This window comes from Corythoichthys intestinalis, chromosome 16 (assembly GCF_030265065.1).
Source record: "Corythoichthys intestinalis isolate RoL2023-P3 chromosome 16, ASM3026506v1, whole genome shotgun sequence".
Lineage (NCBI taxonomy): Eukaryota > Metazoa > Chordata > Actinopteri > Syngnathiformes > Syngnathidae > Corythoichthys > Corythoichthys intestinalis.
The window spans coordinates 15,906,259-15,925,068 of NC_080410.1; the positions used below are offsets into that span (position 1 = coordinate 15,906,259).

General features: G+C 38.3%; 1 protein-coding gene across 2 annotated transcripts in view; it reads left to right on the forward strand.

Moving 5' to 3' along the window:
* Positions 1-15,917, forward strand: part of tcf20 (transcription factor 20) — a 33,829-nt gene extending 17,912 nt beyond the window's left edge. Inside the window, exon 6 of one of the 2 annotated variants that reach the window (XM_057861538.1) lies at positions 12,230-15,917. In XM_057861538.1, the coding sequence (XP_057717521.1) occupies positions 12,230-12,251 (22 nt within the window). In that variant the 3' untranslated portion in view covers positions 12,252-15,917. The remainder of the gene's footprint in view (positions 1-12,229) is intronic. The other variant, XM_057861539.1, reaches the window with a different exon arrangement.
* The last annotated feature ends 2,893 nt before the right edge of the window (positions 15,918-18,810 follow it).

Here is an 18,810-nt window from a genome sequence, read left to right on the forward strand (position 1 = left end):
TTTTATATGAAGTAATTCATTTAATTTTGTGAAACTAACAAAGAAACATGCATGCATTCAACACTACTACATAAAGTGAGTATACTGTAGGTATATAAGTATAGGTTAGCTTCCTACAGCAGGATTTATTAACAAATTGACTTCATGTAGCTTTTCCCCATAAACACAGGCTGTGTACTGTAAAAGAGAATGAGCACGTGTTCCAAACTGTGTCACATAGTGGATGCAATGAATTATTATGACCACAAGGTGGCATCAACGTACTGTAAAATATTAACTGGCTCTAAACCATAGCGACTCTAGCCAGCACAAATGTTTTTTTTTTTTTTTTTTTTGCAATTATACATACCATAAATTAAAAACCCGAATCTTTTCACCTAATTACGATCCTCTGAAAAATGGCCTGATCAGCCCAATTTCTGATCACGCGATCGAAATGGTACGTCCCTAATTATAATATATACAGTATTGGTTCATACACTTCCACACTTTATCGGTTTGCCAGGTCCAAATCAGTTGATGATTTTGTCTGGTTTTGTCTCTGGTTAGGTTTCTTTTCCTACATTGAAATTGAAAAACATAAATACTACCTCAAAACAAACCTTGTACACAAGCAAAGTGTCCATTCATCCATTTTCATAACACTCGCTGTCATTTGAGTTACCCCGGTACAACTTGGACCTGTCAGTGGATGCAAACACATATGCTGGTTTCTGGAACTGAAAGTAACATATACGGAGAAAACTGTTACAAACACATGTGAACAGGGAGTCGAACCCTGAATCTCAGAACTGCAAGAAAGATAAGTATACCAAAAAACACCACATGGATTATTTGCTAACAATGACTATCGGGCATTTAAAGTTTAGGACATGCAGTATTAGTGTAGTGGTATATGCTGGTGCCTTTTGTGGCATTTTAATTAATGGATAGTGTCCCTAATACTTAGCCACTGGTCTGACGGGGGGGGGGGGGGGGGGGGGGGGTGTGAGACGCTGACACGCTTCTTTTATTCGTCAGTAGCATTAGACTGCGATTGCTGTTACACCACATCCTAACCTCGGCATATTTGTTTTGAGCCGTATCCGTTCACACCAGAGGTTGCGCTAGACATTTTCGTTGTCTGTCATTTTGACTGAAAGGGTCATAAATCTATTTTTACCCGTCACTTAAATTTTTAAAATGATAATGATGACATATTCAATAGTATTTAGTTTTCATTCATTTTTAATTAATATTGCAACGCTTGCTTGGAGGCGAATAATTAGACACGGAAGTCGTGGTATTTTTCTCCCTCTTTTTACTCTGCTTACCGCCAACAACACCAACAAAAAAACAACTCCGCCCCCAAAGAAAAAGAGGCAATTATATAGACCCCAATCACCAACGTCACACAATGATCTTAATTGTGGTTGTCAGCCCAAAATCTTCTAAATATATATTAAATGCATCTTACCAGATATAAAATGACTACTACATAGTCTGTGGTGATCGTTTGGTGCCCAGATTTCTTGTCGAATTACATCAGTCCATCTCGCTCTCTTCTTCGGGTCTCTCAGAATACGGTAGAACTTCAAGTCTCTCCGTCTATCTTCTCTGTTACTGCAACCAACCGCCACACACGCCTTCACCATTTTGATTATTAATGTTAACGAGCAGAAAAGCACGCCGTAATAGGAGGCATGTACGTAGCGGTAATGTGTAAGCATGACGAGCTGACACACAATATGGCGGCTCCAGTCAGGGGGGCGGAGTTGTGACGTCATGTGATTGGGGTCTATACACAGGCGGCAATCTAGTCCACCAATTGGATGACGCGCTGGCACACCGAGTGCGCCAATAAGAACCTCGCGTTGATGTGTCAATCACGGTGCCACCGCCAGACCCTGGTGACGCTACAATATTCTGACAGAATAGCCAACGACGTCATGCATTAAGAGAGACAATAGCTAATTAATATGCTCACTCGCCACCCTGTGGTCTGGGGTGTGAATTGCAACCTGTCAAAATGACGGACGGACTTCAGTTTTTTCCGTCACTGTTTTAAAAAACCGGTCAACGACGGAAAATATTCAGTTAACGCGACCCCTGGTTCACACCCAAATTAGAGCATTTTGATAAAAACAAAGTAGGCTTTGATTTATATGGTCTAAGGCAATAAATACAACACCTGCACCATTTACAGTTAACTGTTATTTTTATCTAATTATTACCTACACCTAATCCAGAGCTGTAACCTTTTAAAACACACTTTTTATATTCTAAAAAATTAAAAAGTATTGGCCTGAACAACCGTTAGATTGGTCAGCATCAGTGCAGAATCCAATTATTTATGGTCTCTGATGCTTGCCTTGATATCGTTCTATACTAATCTTTTTCAAGAATCCAGCAGTTATTTGTGTTGTCATTCAGGAAATGTTTCTTTTAATTTCCTGATAGAGTTGTGATTTTTTATTAAAGTATCTTTTGACCATTGTTAGACCCACAGTTGACAAAGATTATGAAATCCCCTGATTTAAATCCCCCAAAAGGCACTGAAACCCTGATCTAGGGAAAAATAAGAAATCTCTGAATGAATATATTGGAAGGTGAGTGGGCAACGTTTATCACATTGGATAGCACTATACAATAGCACGACTTATGTATATAAAATAACCCAATGAAAATCTGCTTAGGCTATTTCTAACAAATAATGCAAATCTTCGACATGCTAACAGATAGCATCAATAGTGGCAATTTTTGAACAGACATTTGAACACAAATGGAGGATCAAACTTGTACACTGTTATTCACTACCAAAGACATATAAACAATGTTGTTTATCATGTTCAACTGCTGTTAACTAAAGGATGAAAAAGAGTATAAACAACTAAACGACTGTTTATGATGAAAGATGGGAATCTAATCTTACTTTTTCTAAGTTCTGTGTTCACGTAGTCATAGAACACAATATTCTGTGGCGCTTGAAAAAAGGGTATAACTTGTGACATTGTGCTTGAAAGTTAATTTAGGAACTTCCAGGCATATGTTATTCATCCTCGATAAAAAAGGACTACCGTAATTTCCCGAATATGACGCACACTTTTTTTCCCCAAAATCAACTTGTAAACTCATGGTGCGCATTATAAACGGGTACATGGATGGAGACAGAAATATATATGTATTACATATATATATATATATATAAACCGATTTTTTTTCATTGACACGGCCACGTTGTGTTGAAGAAACGTATGCGGCGACCCGTTGCCGACCATTACGGTACGTGACGTCACCGTTTTGTTTCGGTAAACTTCACTCTAATCGGCCGAATGATTTCGTCTGTGTTAAATTCTGCTTTTTTCACTCTTCATAAAGCACAGAATTTAGTTTCTTGAACTCATTTGAGTCGACGTTTATTGCAGCTCCGCAATTCGGACCATAACAAATGTAAGGACACACACACTTCCTGTGTCCGTCAACTATATCGGTCCCTCGGGAAACTCAAACCCAAATAACAATAGTTCCTTTTGTTACTGTCGTGTTGACAGCTATGAGCTCTCACGGATTTCTGACTTCGTTCTCACTTTCATTTTACCGTATCAATCCATGGAAGAAACATTTATTCATCATGAGGAAACGAGCAAGTTATACAGCAGCCTTTAAAAGAAAAGTCACATCTGTTTTGTTTTCTCCTAGATTCTGGTAAGTTGGAGAAGTTGTCAAATCATATTACCGTAAATATTGTCAGTTTACGTACACAAGCTCTGTTTTCTTCTAAAATTAGGGTGCGCGTTATAAACGGGTACAATAATTTTCCCTAGATTTTACAAGTAAATTTGGGGTGCGCATTATACACGGGTGCGCCTTATATTCGGGAAATTACGGTAATAATTTGGCATTCTGAGGCCAATACAGTAGAATTGTTCATTTGTCTGCATTAGAGGTTAGATCTTGTGCCCGAACCCGACGAATGTCGGGTCGGGCCCAAAAAGTTAAGCATTCACGTTCGGGTCAGGCCGCCGTGCCGGACTAATAAATTATTAAAACAAAAACAAAAAATGGAGAGCAGGCTCTCTGTATTGCGCTTTTGCTTGTGCACGCACGCACATGAACGCCGTGGCGCCGCCCGCTTTTTCTTCTTGTCCTCCCGCTGTAGCACTTGCGCACGGCCGAGGCACTGCCCTCTTTTTCATTTTCTCCTGTTCTGGCGCTTTGCGCGTGTACACAACTCCACAACTCCTCATCCTCGTGGTACTTCTTTTTCAATATGGAGCAGCGAGAAGTTAAAAACAAACTGAAGACTGGGGAATGGAAGAGGCAAGAATGCACCGGTAGGAGTGAGGTGTGGAAAGAATTTCAATTGATCGTGGAAGATGCAACAAAAAACTGTGTCCGCTTCGTCGAATGCAACAAATATATACCCAAAACTTTCCAAGTTGGCAAGAAAAAGTGTTGTGCATCCCTGCAAGCAGCAGCTGCGAGAGAGTTTTCAGCGCTGCGGGCCGCACAATAGATCAGCGGAGAACGTCACTGAAACCTGCCAGTGGACGCGATCTTATTCCTGCACCACGACGACCAAAAAAATATAAACACTGTAAGTAAACCATAATATCCTGCTGTTCAAATCGCCATTTTTAGTCCGAGCCGGTCTAATTATTTCCCTTATTTCACAGGAATAAAGAGCAGGACATGAGGCCGCAAGTTGCAGACTCCAGTCAAGGCCAGCCCACAGTTTAAAAGCTTCTATTTCATTTGTATTTTTTTTATAATTTATTTTTGGTATTGTTGTCATTACAATAAAGAATGTTATTTCAAAGCATTTGTATTTTTTTTTTTGTTTTTTTTTTTTGCTGCTGTTCCCTCTCCTTGTCAGAGAGGCGCGTCCATGTGTGAACAATATCCCACACACTCAGAAATATATTTAACAAACTTTCCCAGCGTTATTTTGTTGTGTAAATGCTTTTATAATTCTCATAAAAATATGTAGACTATTTAGATATTGAGTAAACTTGTATTTTTTTCTGACAACTGTGAATTCGTTACGAAAGACACTTACTTATGCACACAAAGGCAACACAAATGTGATCCTTTTGAATCTTCTCTGTGTGTCTCAAAACCGCATTTTTTAAAAAAATATTAAACTTTCCCAGCGTTATTTCGTTGTATAAATGTTTTTATAATGATAATAAAAATATGTAGACTATTTAAACATTAAGAAAACTTGCGTTTTTTCTGCCAACTCGAAGAAATGAAAATCCTGTGTTTTTTTTCCCCGCGTCACTCCAACTAATTAAAAAAAAAAAAAATCGGGTTTTTCGGGCTCGGGCCTGCAAATCTAGTTAATTGATCGGGTTCGGGCCAGGTCGGGCCTCAATACCAGCGGGCCGTGTTGGGTCGGGCTGGATTTTTTAGGCCCGAACTAGGCTCTAGTCTGCATGACGTTTTTATATGTCCAAGGCAGGAACACTAGAAGGAGCAGCGTAACAAATTTAATTGCTACATATAACCATGGTGCACAAACTGTTTAATTATAGACAAGTTTCCGAAGCAAAACATGGGCAACGCCATCTTTGACATTTTCTGCTATGGACCTACGGTTTAGATAGAACAACATGAAGTAAGGCTGAAGTAAGAAGTGTGTAGACAAAGTTGAACTGCAAAATCTAACCAGAGGAACCCACGGAATCTCCAAAAATGGATTCTGCACGACGTAGATAAGGCTCCGGGACTTTTGTTGCTGTGCGTGGTTGTGTGAACTCCTAGAAGTGTTTGTATACTGTATATGGTTGGAAGTAGGGGTGGGCGATATGGCCTTAAACATGTATCACGATAAATGGAGCAGATTTATCTCGATAACGATAAATGACGATAAAGTCGTCCAAGCGGACTGTTATATAATTTGAAAATCTGAATCAATGCATGAAATACAGATTAACAGTTTCTTGTTGATTTAGTTACCAGCATTCAATTTGATATATTTAACAAATGTACATGCAGTCTAGACATTAGGTTTATACAAATGAATTGTAAACAATAAGAATTCAAGTATGAGCATTTATAACAGAGTGTATGGCTTGAACAATGTACATTGTCAAAATCGATATGCCTGTGCAAACATGTCATTGTAACACAAATGACTTGCAGCTCGAACAGTACACTTCAAAAAGACAATTTATTGTTAATGGCTGCTGTGACATAATTATTCAATACAAGTGTTTACTTTATGGTTTCAGGGTCTCCCCCCCCCCAGTGCATTTTTTAATAAATGCACACATACATGAACCCCCAAACAGACAGACAGACAGACACACATTAAAGCTATATTGATCTTCTGCAAATGAAACACTTAAGATTTTATGATAGCAATAATGACACAGAATTAAGCACATACAGAAAAATTGCTGGGGCCATTTGTGCTTTATGCTGAATGCTTTACCATCACAAAAGCTATCAGAGAAATCACACACAGTCAGATACAAAATAACGCGACATAGTAATTGCTAGATGCAGTCCATGCCCAATCCACTCATTAAATTCAGCCGTTTCGACAAGGTTAGAGCCGCTATCCGACTCCATCACGTTCATTTGTAGCGTTAGCCGCTAGCGGCCGCTAGCGTTAGCGGCTAGCGTTAGCCTGTGGCCTGGCTACCGGTAGAAAGCACTGAAAGCACCATCTCCGGAAATTGTGAGAACAAGGGAGGACAGCTGGTGAAAGCCCGTCTGGATGCCACCAAGAGTCTATTAAATGTCGGGTGAAAGTTTGGCGAACCTCCCTTAAGCCACACTCCATCACGTTTTGCTTGTAGCATTAGCTGCTAGCGTTAGCTTACCGGGCTTCTGTTTGATTGGCTTCCTGATGATCACGTGACTCCCTACGTAAGTACATTCACTGCTTTCTTAAAGGGGAATGAGCATAGACGAACAACAGAGTCAAAGCGGGATGAAAAGACTATTTTCTTGTTTTATTAATTTACCGAATTTTCCGACATGGTCAAAATTACGTCGGTCATCGTGAAGAATTTCGGTGACGGTAAATTTTCGGTTTACCGCCCAGCTCTAGTTGGAAGTGGAATGTTTTCATCACCAACCAGCTACAAAGCACCAGTTTGGATGCACCCCGCTATACGCTTTAAATCGAAACCAGCAGTAGACTATAAGTTAAGGATGTGGCTAGCTGCTTCAAACTTAAAGGACCTAACTAAAAGTTTGTATGTTTGTTCTGATCACTTCATTGAGCCTTTCGTGGACAAAATTCTAATATTCTGTGCAGCCTGTCTTAACAAGAGGTGTAGAATGATGCGCCGGCCACCAGAGTGACCAAAATGGGGTGAAACTACAACTAATGTGACACTTGCCGAATGCAGAAGTGCTGACACGGATTTTGTTGTTACAAGGAAATACTAAAAGGTATTTTTCACTTGATTTTAGTTATGGTATTGAACTAATATGTCATTCTTTTTTATTGCTGATATTGATCACAATAAAACATAACAACTGGTGCATGTGCAAAACGAGTCAACAAATCATAATTATAAAATTACTAGAAAAATATTAACAAAGGTGGAGCATAACTCGAGCCTTCCATCATTAAAGTCATCCATAACTATAGGCAGCATGTGTAAAATTTGAATAAACGTAGTCTCGGAATGTGTCCATCCACGTACAGTAAGTTGTTGTGAGGCACATGAGTCGTCCTTCCTTGCCTAACAGAGTTCTCCACCTGTAAACGAAAAAAAAAACCTGGAAAAAGGAGTAGATGAGTATTTTCCATTGCTTTATCATTGTAAAACTACGTTTAGCAAAGCTAATTATGTCTCAGTTGTGATACAAAAATCAGAATTGTAGTCAAATTGAACATAATAGTACCATCCTACACAGACATTACACGTGCTGATTAGCAGCAGTTGTACTAGCCTAGTAGTTAGCATGTGTTGCAGCCACACCAGTAGTTGTAATAAATAATATTAAACATAATAATTACAATCATCATCGTAGTAACAATATCAAAGACAATAGGTCGGTTCAAGCTCACGATTTCAGCTTTGATATTTTTGGAGCACTAGATACAGTGGGGCAAATAAGTATTTAGTCAACTACCAATTGTGCAAGTTCTCCTACTTGACAAGATTAGAGAGTCCTGTAATTATCAACATGGGTAAACCTCAACCATGAGAGACAGAATGTGGGGGGAAAAAAACAACAAAATCACATAGTTTGATTTTTAAATAATTTCCAAATTAGAGTGGAAAATAAGTATTTGGTCACCTACAAACAAGCAAGATTTCTGGCTGTCAAAGAGGTTTAACTTCTAACGAGGTCTAACCAGGCTCCACTTGTTACCTGTATTAATGGCACCTATTTTAACTCCTTATCGGTATAAAAGACACCTGTCCACAACTTCAGTTGTCAGTCACACTCCAAACTCCACTATGGCTAAGACCAAAGAGCTGTCGAAGGACACTACAGACAAAATTGTAGACCTGCACCAGGCTGGGAAGACTGAATCTCCAATAGGTAAAACGCTTGGTGTAAAGAAATTAACTGTGGGAGCAATTATGGAAGACATACAAGACCACGGATAATCTCCCTCGATCTGGGGCTCCATGCAAGATCTCACCCCGTGGCGTCAAAATGATAACTAGAACGGTAAGCAAAAATCCCAGAACCGCACGGCGGGACCTAGTGAATGATCTACAGAGAGCTGGGACCACAGTAACAAACTAACACAATGCGCCGCCAGGGACTCAAATCCTGCACTGCCAGACGTGTCCCCCTGCTGAAGCCAGTACACGTCCAGGCCCGTTTGCGGTTCGCTAGAGAGCATTTGGATGATCCAGAAGAGGACTGGGAGAATGTGTTATGGTCAGATGAAACCAAAATAGAACTTTTTGGTAGAAACACAGGTTCTCGTGTTTAGAGGAGAAAGAATACTGAATTGCATCCGAAGAACACCATACCCACTGTGAAGCATGGGGGTGGAAACATCATGCTTTGGGGCTGTTTTTCAGCAAAGGGACCAGGACGACTGATCTGTGTAACGGAAAGAATGAATGGGGCCATGTATCGAGAGATTTTGAGCGAAAATCTCCTTCCATCAGCAAGGGCATTGAAGATGAGACGTGGCTGGGTCTTTCAGCATGACAATGATCCCAAACACACTGCCAGGGCAACAAAGGAGTGGCTTCGTAGAAGCATTTCAAGGTCCTGGAGTGGCCTAGCCAGTCTCCAGATCTCAACCCCATAGAAAATCTGTGGAGGGAGTTGAAAGTCAGTGTTGCCCAATGACAGCCCCAAAACATCACTGCTCTAGAGGAGATCTGCATGGAAGAATGGGCCAAAATACCAGCAACAGTGTGTGAAAAGCTTGTGAAGAGTTACAGAAAACGTTTGGCCTCTGTTATTGCCAACAAAGGGTACATAACAAAGTATTGTGATGAACTTTTGGTAGTGACCAAATACTTATTCTCCACCATGATTTGCAAATAAATTCTTTAAAAATCAAACAATGTGATTTTCTGTTTTTTTTTTTTTCCACATTCTCTCATGGTTGAGCTTTACCCATGTTGACAATTACAGGCCTCTCTAATATTTTCAAGTGGGAGAACTTGCACAGTTAGTGGTTGACTAAATACTTATTTGCCCAACTGTACATGCAAATGCAGTGATTGGAAGAACATACCTTCCATAACACAGCGGCAGCATAGCTACTTGAAAGCCTGGTCAGCCTGCAGTCTCGACGTCTCCCACCTCTGTTAACACCACCCATGTTATTGCTTTGTGGTGGCACTATCTTGGTTCCACATCTGCCTTTATGAACACAAAATTCCCGTGTTCATGTATTAGGACACATTCAACTTTGTTGCTGTGCAGGTAGTGAATGCCTCGGACCTTTTTTGGTTCCTGATGGCGTTTCCTTCCACTGCACTTAAATCAATAAAATACAAAAATATTTTCAGTTGTGGTGACTCTTAGCCATTTCTTAATGTTATCCTCCCATATCCTGATGATGGCAGATGGATGCGTTATTTCCGAATTGTCTTTTTTGAGGGATTTTGATGAGCGATGCCACTCCAACTCAATTGTTGTTATGGTTAGATAATAGAGGTGTGCATCGGCACTGCCCTCACGATTCGATTCGATTACGATTTGGAGGGCCACAATTCGATTCGATTCAGAGGGTCACGATTCGATTCGGTTCGATTCGGCAATGCATCGCAAAGCAAAGCATATTTTTCGTGAATCATGAAGCAACACAAGCGGTCAGACATTAAACAACTTTTTAGTGGCTCTTGTGTCACTCCTGGTTGAAGTCAAATGAAAATACCTTCAGATATATATATATTAAAAAAAAAAAAAAAAAAAAAAACAGATCACAACATTTAATTGGTGCTTTGAATGAGACCAGGGCTTTCTCTTTTTTTTTACACACAATATAGCAGCCTTTCTCACAGTGCAACATCTGAACTCCTGTGCAAAATCAGTAATAACAGTCACTGTATTTTCGTCACAACGGCCCATCAATAAAAATATTCAAGCAAATATTAAAGAAAATGACAAAGAAAATATTGTAGTGTAGCAGCATCTTTATCGCAATATCAATCCAGGGATCAGTTCAGTTGCAAACAAAACATCAACTAAATTGCAATGTAGAACAAAAGTAAAATGTAGGCCTAGCCCACTATATATGTGCAATCAACTTAGAAATGCAATCAGTAACTACAACATAACAATAAAAAAATAATGAATTAAAATGAAGTGCAGCAGCATTTTAGCAGCCATAACAATCTGTTTCAACATGAGGAAATATCAGTTTTTTGCTATCGAGAGAGCAGAGAGATAGTAGAGGTTAGATCGGGCCTAAAAAATCCAGCCCGACCCTACACGGCCCGCTGGTGTTGAAGCCCGACCCGGCTTGGAGTGATGCGGGAAAAAAAACGCAGCAGCAGCAATTTATTTTCATTTCTTCAAGTTGGCAGAAAAAAACGCAAGTTTTCTTAATGTTTAAATAGTCTACATATTTTTATGATCATTATAAAAACATTAACACGACGAAATAACGCTGGGAAAGTTTAATTAATAAAAAATTTAAAAAAACATGCGATTTTGCAGACACGCAGAGGAAAAGATTCAAAAGGATCACATTTGTGTTGCCTTTGTGTGCATAAAAAAGTGTCTTAACGAATTCTCAGTTGGCAGAAAAAAACCGCAAGTTTTCTTAATGTTTAAATAGTCAACATATTTTAATGATCATTATAAAAGCATTAACACAACGAAATAACGCTGGGAAAGTTTAATATTTAAAAAAAAAAAAAAACGCGATTTTGCAGACACACAGAGAAGATTCAAAGGATCACATTTGTGTTGCCTTTTTGTGCATAAATAAAATTGTCTTTCGTAACGAATTGCAAGCGCCACAGCTGCGGAGAAGAAAAAGCGGGCGGCGCCGTGCACAAGCAAATGCACAATACAGAGAGCCTGCTCTCGGTTTTATCCCTTTTTTTTTTATTTTAAAAAAAAAAAATTTTTTTTATATAATGTATTAGCCCAGGGCGCAGCCCAACCCGACCTGACCCGAACGTGAATGCTTAACATTTTGGGCCAGATCCGACCCGTTCGGGTTCGGGCACAAGATCTAACCACTAAGAGATAGGACATAACATAACAATGGCTGAAGCGGAGAAAGAGGAAGCGAGAAAGATTATTGATGCACCTAAGACATTGAAAGCAGACGTCTGGAGACATTTTGGCTTCCACGAGGTTGGTGGGAAACTTGCCCAGAGTTATGCAGTGTGTAAAAAATGAAACATGAGAATAATAATACAAATGGGGAAACCAAATCCGTTGCATCACCGGAATTTCGCAGGGAAGATTTTTGAACGTACTTATATATTTTAAAATGCGCTGAATCGATTCAGCTTGTTGCCCGCATCGAATCGAATCGTCCATGCCCAGCATCGGGATGCATCGCCGCATCGATTATTGTTGTGTAAAACACTCACATATTTTTGGCAGTATGAGATTGAACTACTCTAAACGCAGCCAGCATCGAGTGACATAGTGATTTATTTTTTTTTATTTCACTTGAACAAAGGCATAGGCTGTATAGCGTTTTTGAATCAAATTTTGCTTTGTAACAACATTTTAAAAATATTTTATTTATTATCGTCTAGCTATGAAATTATACAATTACTTTGTATTTTGAAAAATCAGTACAGTGTCTGTGATATTTCTTTCTCTTTTCATTCAGGTTTGGACAAGAGTCGGCTTAGAGACGAGACTTGTTGTGAAGACGACTTGCCTAGGGCTGAGCAACAAAAAGGAATGTACAATTTCAATAGGAATCGGCATCATCTACATTCAAGACATTACAGAAAAGAGGTCGCCATTATTTCTATTTTGCTTCAAAGCAGAAAAAGATGAATACATGCAGCTTAGATGAACAAAGCAGAAGGAAGAAGACTTGAAAGAAAACACTAACTGAGATCGGAGTGGAATACAATGACAGTGCAACAAAGGAACTTTTCCATCAAGAACAAAAGAAGCAAATTTCTTCTCCGGGCTTACTTTGATTTTTTTTTTTTTTTTTTTTTTTTTTTAAATACCCTCTAAGTGTTATTCACCATCACCTGTTTTAACATTTACCTTTTTTTCCTGGATATTCTTTTGACTGTTTTAAGGAGGCCTGTTGGGATAAAACAGGGTTTCATACGGAGAAAAAGGAGATTGGGATTTCTCTTGCAAATAGTATTTTAACTCATATCAAGATGAAGAATTCATATTTTAGCCCTCATTATTATTTTTGTATCCTCATCAGTATTTACTCATAATGATGAAATGGATGTATCGCAGTATATATATATTCAGTCAGAACATTAATTGGCTGTTTTTTCCTCCCTTTTATTTTTTATTTTTTCATTCCCGTTGAGGGAGAAGCCAAATTGATGTCCTGGAATGTCAGGGTCGAGTTTGCCACAAAGACATTTATTGCCTTGGAGAACGGACATCTGTTGCCTTTCAATAGAGTGTAAGTGTGCGTGTGTGTCTGTGTGAGTGAGTGGGAGAGAAAGAAAGTGCTACACCATTCTGGTCCTTTTTGAAGTGTTCTTATTTTTCATCATGAGCTTTTTACGGTACAGCAAGTATTCCTGAAAAATCAGATGGACGTAGTCTTATTTTTGGAGTACAAATGTCCATAATGTGCACAGAGAAGGTCAAAAGGTGGACCAATGTTCAGGTCATCTTTGACACAGGGAGCGGACTAAGATGGATATTAAGCAGTGTTCAGCATTGTGGAACTGTGTGCTGGATATTGGAATTGTGACCTCGGTCAGTCCAACAGTAACGCTTGGGGAATTAAAACAACATGAGGATGTCAAGGAAAACTGTTTGGCCAGTTGGCTGCACAGGCCAATGGGGGACCAAGCTTGACCAAGTAAGTTTCCAGTGGGAGATTGAAAATCCATTCAAAAGAGGCATTGCCATTCGATTTTAAACTGTGTCAGTCGTACATGGTGTCGTCTTGATCATTTTTTATTGTTATTCTTGTACAAAGAAAAAAAGAAATCAAGCTTAAAGACTGCAGTAACACTATCAGAACCATGTTGTATCACAAAAGTTGTCAATATGTATATGAATTAAGAATACAGTTAAAATGCTTCAACAACATGCTTCTTTTTTCCTGGATGTGTTTTTTTTGTATGCTGAGGAATATTCACACTTGATTTTTTTTCCCCCCTCAATATTTCAAAATGGATGGGAGAATCACTGGCGAAACTTAACCAGTGAACGACACTAGTAGTGGGCTTACTGACGTGCTTACTAAAACTACAAAAAACTATAATTGAGGAATTAATGTTGGCTGATGGTCTTGTCACAGTGAAGTGATTCTCAACATGACCTTGAAATGCAGTTATGTACCCATTTTGGGTGGGTAACCGATATCTAGTAAAAGCAAGTATTAGATTTTTTTTGTGTGGTACAAAGCAAGATTATCGTTAACGAGAACTAGAACTGAGAAAACGGTTTCGTTAACTGAAATAAGAAAAAGCTATAATTATAAGTTAAAACGAGAACTACCATAATTTCCGGACTATAAAAGTTCAAAGTTTGCTTTATTGTCAATTGTACCACATATGCAAGGACAGACAGAGAATTGAAATTGTGTGACTCTTTAACCTCAATGGCAAGTAAAAATGAAATAAATATATATAAAAATAGACAACTGTACACCCTGACAATATCTATGAAACAAGACACAAATAAAAACAGGTGAATGGAAAAGAAGCTGACTGCAATAGTGCAAATGTATTGTCCTCTAAGCCGCTGCTTCTTTGATACATTTCGAATCCTACTGCTTATAGTCAGTGCGGCTCGTTTGTTGATTTATTTGGGTTAATAGGTAACACTAACTCTATTTATGTCCAGCCCGGATCTTTTAAATCCATTCAAAAGTGAGATAATTTACCGGACAACACTAAATGACATCTGTTGTAAGCATTCATTAATGCTCATGACAGTGTCATGTCATAATTGTGATCGTCTAATGACAGTCTTATCACGCCACTGTCAAATAAAGTTGCCAAATACCACAACTAGTAATCAATGAAACAACTGGAATAGTAACTGAAGAAATAATTAGCATAGAACATGAATTTTGATTGTTATTTACATCTGTAACGCTGCAATGCTTGCTAGTAGGTGTGTTGGACAACAACAGTGTTGACAGCTGGTGGCAGCAGAGGTTACCTGTCTCCCTCAAGGGAGCAGTGATGCCAAATGATGCTTCTTGAAGCAATGGTGGTTCATTTGGTCTTATGACAGACGTATGATGTCGCTGTCAAAGTGTTACCGGTTAATATCTTTTGGTATAAATATCCCATAATACAGTCAGGACAGTTGCGGCTTATAGTCCAATGCAGCTTATCTATGAACTAATGTCGTTTTGGTTTGGTGAGGTGCGCCTTATAGTACGAAAATTACAGTAATAAAACTAATATTTGCAAAATTAACTGAAACTTATTGAAACAAACTCATCCTTTTGTTTTTCAATTTTATCCCTAGAAGCAATATTTACACTTTGTTATAAAAACTTTCTTTATGCACCTGACAAAAAACCCAATGTATGAAAAACTACTAATAATCCTGAAAGTAAACAGTTAAATTAATAATTTGAAGAAGGAAAAAAAAAAATCCATTCTTAAAAACTTTTTGGGACTATAAGGCGTACCTGAATACAAGCCACATCCACAAAATTGTACTAGATAACTATTAGTTCATACATAAACTGGATTGGACTATAAAACACAGGTGACTACATTGTGTAATGGTGTGCTTACACCACTATTAGCCTGTGAAAATTCATAAATCAGACTCACTGGGCTATATTCTGCAGGGTTGAAAGTGGGGGGGAGGTTTCATTTTGGGAAAATTACAGTGATTGAAAATTTTAAAATACCGTAATTTTCAGAGTAAAAGATGTTACTTTTTTCCTCCGCTTTGAATCTTGCTGTTTATAGTACATTGGGTCTTATATGGATTTTTACAGTCCGATTAGCTGCTTGTCTTTAGGCTTTAATAACCCTGCGACTTTATGTCCAGTGCGGTTTATATATGATATAGTTTTTTCTAGTAAAATTTAGTGGGTGCGGCTTAAAACCAGGTAAGCCTTACGGTCCAAAAATAACATTCAGTAAAACTATTTTTTAAAAAATAAATAAATAAATTGGAACAGTTACAACTTTGATGTACATGTTGTTCCACGCAGAAGTTTTTCTAAATGTTCATTCAGGTTTTGTGTTTGTTGTTGTTGGTTTTTTAAGTTAGGTAACACGATTAAAGGGATCCACAGGTTGAAAGACTTGTTGTTTTTCAAAGATAAATGTTATTATGAGTTAAAATAATTTGATATTGAAACCCCTCTTGATGTTTTCGTTTTTATACAATTTGTAAAATCAGTTTAGTTTCAGTTAGTAGGTCGCCATTGTTGTTGACGTCACAGCGGTGACGTCACATGGTTATGCTCCCGGGCTTCCAGAGTATGACTCTAGTGACATAAACGTCATCTGTTCAACCCTTTCAGTTTGAACCCACAAGGAACATTAAAGAGCATGACAGCACTGTCGATATTTCACAAAACGAGCAGCAAAAGCAAATGCTTAGTCCATATAGATAGCCTTGTGCTCAGAAAAAAAAAACAACAACATTGTTTAAAAAAATAAAAAATTCAACAAAAGTATAAGCAGTTACTCACAATGTTACTCATTACTTGAGTATTCTTTTCACCAAATACTTTTTTACTTGGACTTGAGTACATTTTTTGACAACTACTTTTACTTGAGTAATATTATTTTGATGTAATGCTACTTTTACTTGAGTAAAATTTTTGGCTACTCTACCCACCTCTGCCATAGTATTCGTCGATTTACAGTGACAATCTATGTCATCACCCTGAGCATCCATTGAGCGCTTTAAACATGGCGCCCTCCGTAGGTCAAACGTACTAGATATTATAGATTTTTAAATCAATGGTAATATTTTATGTGTTTCTAATACCATATTTTAGTAAAAGAGAACAATTGTGGCTTATTAGAGCCTACAAGCCTTTAAGTCCGAGATTTCCTCTAAGGCTGAGGGGCTGGATCAAGTGACCCAACACCCAGATTAAAAAAAAAAAAAAATCTCTGCCTGTTCAACTCACAGCGTCATGCTTCATGACTTTTACTCAAACTGGTTGTTTTACCTCACTCGATTTTTTAAATTTTGAAATTACTCCAAGAAAATGTCATTTAAACATCATTTCAGCCCTTTGAGTGTTTTTTTTTTGTTTTTGTTTTTTTTTTTGCCTTACCTCTTTTACGTATTTCTGGACAATGTAAAGAGCATGAAAGCTCCCACTTTGTTTGATTAATTCATTGAAGGTGATAGACGGCCTGTCCGTTTGAACTGGGAATGAACAAATGTTCATTCGTTGCCAACCTTTCCTGTTCAAATGGATTGGACTTCTACTAGTGATAAACTCGTTTAAAGAGTTTTAATTTTGTTTTTAAGAGCCACATGATCAGTGGTTGATGAAGTACTCTTTGTTACTCAAGTAAAAGTACAAGTATCTAAGAAAAAGTTTACTCAAGTACAAAAGTACTTGTTTTAAAATTTACAAATACAAAGTAAAAGTATTTACTCCCGATGCAGAAACGTAATATATGTATGTATGTATATATGTGTGTATATATATATATATATATATATATATATATATATATATATATATATACATCCATACATACAGTTGTGGTCAAAAGTTTACATACACTTGTGAAGAACATAATGTCATGGCTGTCTTGAGTTTCCAGTTATTTCTACAACTCTGATTTTTCTCTGATAGAGTGATTGGAACAGATACTTCTTTGTCACAAAAAACATTCATGAAGTTTGGTTCTTTTATGACTTTATTATGGGTGAACAGAAAAAAGTGATCAAATCTGCTGGGTCAAAAATATACATACAGCAGCGCTAATATTTGGTAACATGTCCCTTGGCCATTTTCACTTCAATTAGGCGCTTTTGGTAGCCATCCACAAGCTTCTGGCAAGCTTCTGGTTGAATCTTTGACCACTCCTCTTGACAGAATTGGTGCAGTTCAGTTGAATTTGATGGCTTTCTGATATGGACTTGTTTCTTCAGCATTGTCCACAAGTTCTCAATGGGGTTTAAGTCAGGACTTTGGGAAGGCCATTCGAAAACCTTAATTCTAGCCTGATTTAGCCATTCCATTACCACTTGAGATGTGTGTTTGGGGTCATTGTCCTGTTGGAACACCCAACTGCGCCCAAGACCCAATCTTTGGGCTGATGACGTTAGGTTATCTTGAAGAATTTGAAGGTAATCCTCCTTCTTCATTATCCCATTTACTCTTTGTAAAGCACCAGTTCCATTGGCAGCAAAACAGCCCCACAGCATAATACTACCACCACCGTGCTTGACGGTAGGCATGGTGTACTTGGGGTTAAAGGCCTCACCTTTTCCCTTCCAAAGATATTGCTGGGCATTGTGGCCAAACAGCTCAATTTTTGTTTCATCTGACCACAGAACTAGAAGGTCTTATCTTTGTCCATGTGATCAGCAGCAAACTTCAGTCGAGCCTTAAGGTGCCGCTTTTGGAGCAAGGGCTTCCTTCTTGCACGGCAGCCTCTCAGTCCATGGAGATGCAAAACACGCTTGACTGTGGACACTGACACCTGTGTTCCAGCAGCTTCTAATTCTTGGCAGATCTGCTTTTTGGTGATTCTCGGTTGAATCTTCACCCTCCTGACCAATTTTCTCTCAGCAGCAGGTGATAGCTTGCGTTTTCTTCCTGATCGTGGCAGTGACAAAACAGTGCCGTGCACTTTATACTTACAAACAATTGTTTGCACTGTTGCTCTTGGGACCTGCAGCTGCTTTGAAAGGGCTCCAAGTGACTTTCCTGACTTGTTCAAGTCAATGATTCGCTTTTTCAGATCCATGTATGTATATTTTTGACCCAGCAGATTTGATCACTTTTTCTGTTAACCCATAATAAAGTCATAAAAGAACCAAACTTCATGAATGTTTTTTGTGACAAATTATCTGTTCCAATCACTCTATCGGAGAAAAATCAGAGTTGTAGAAATAACTGGAAACTCAAGAGAGCCATGACATTATGTTCTTCACAAGTATATGTAAAGTTTTGACCACAACTGTACATTCAGGGAGAGATCCGAGTCAATATTCAAAGATAGAACCAGAAAGTTCATTGACTGCTCAGTTTTATTTAAAACTCCAGAATGGGAACAAAACAAGCAATAAAATTGA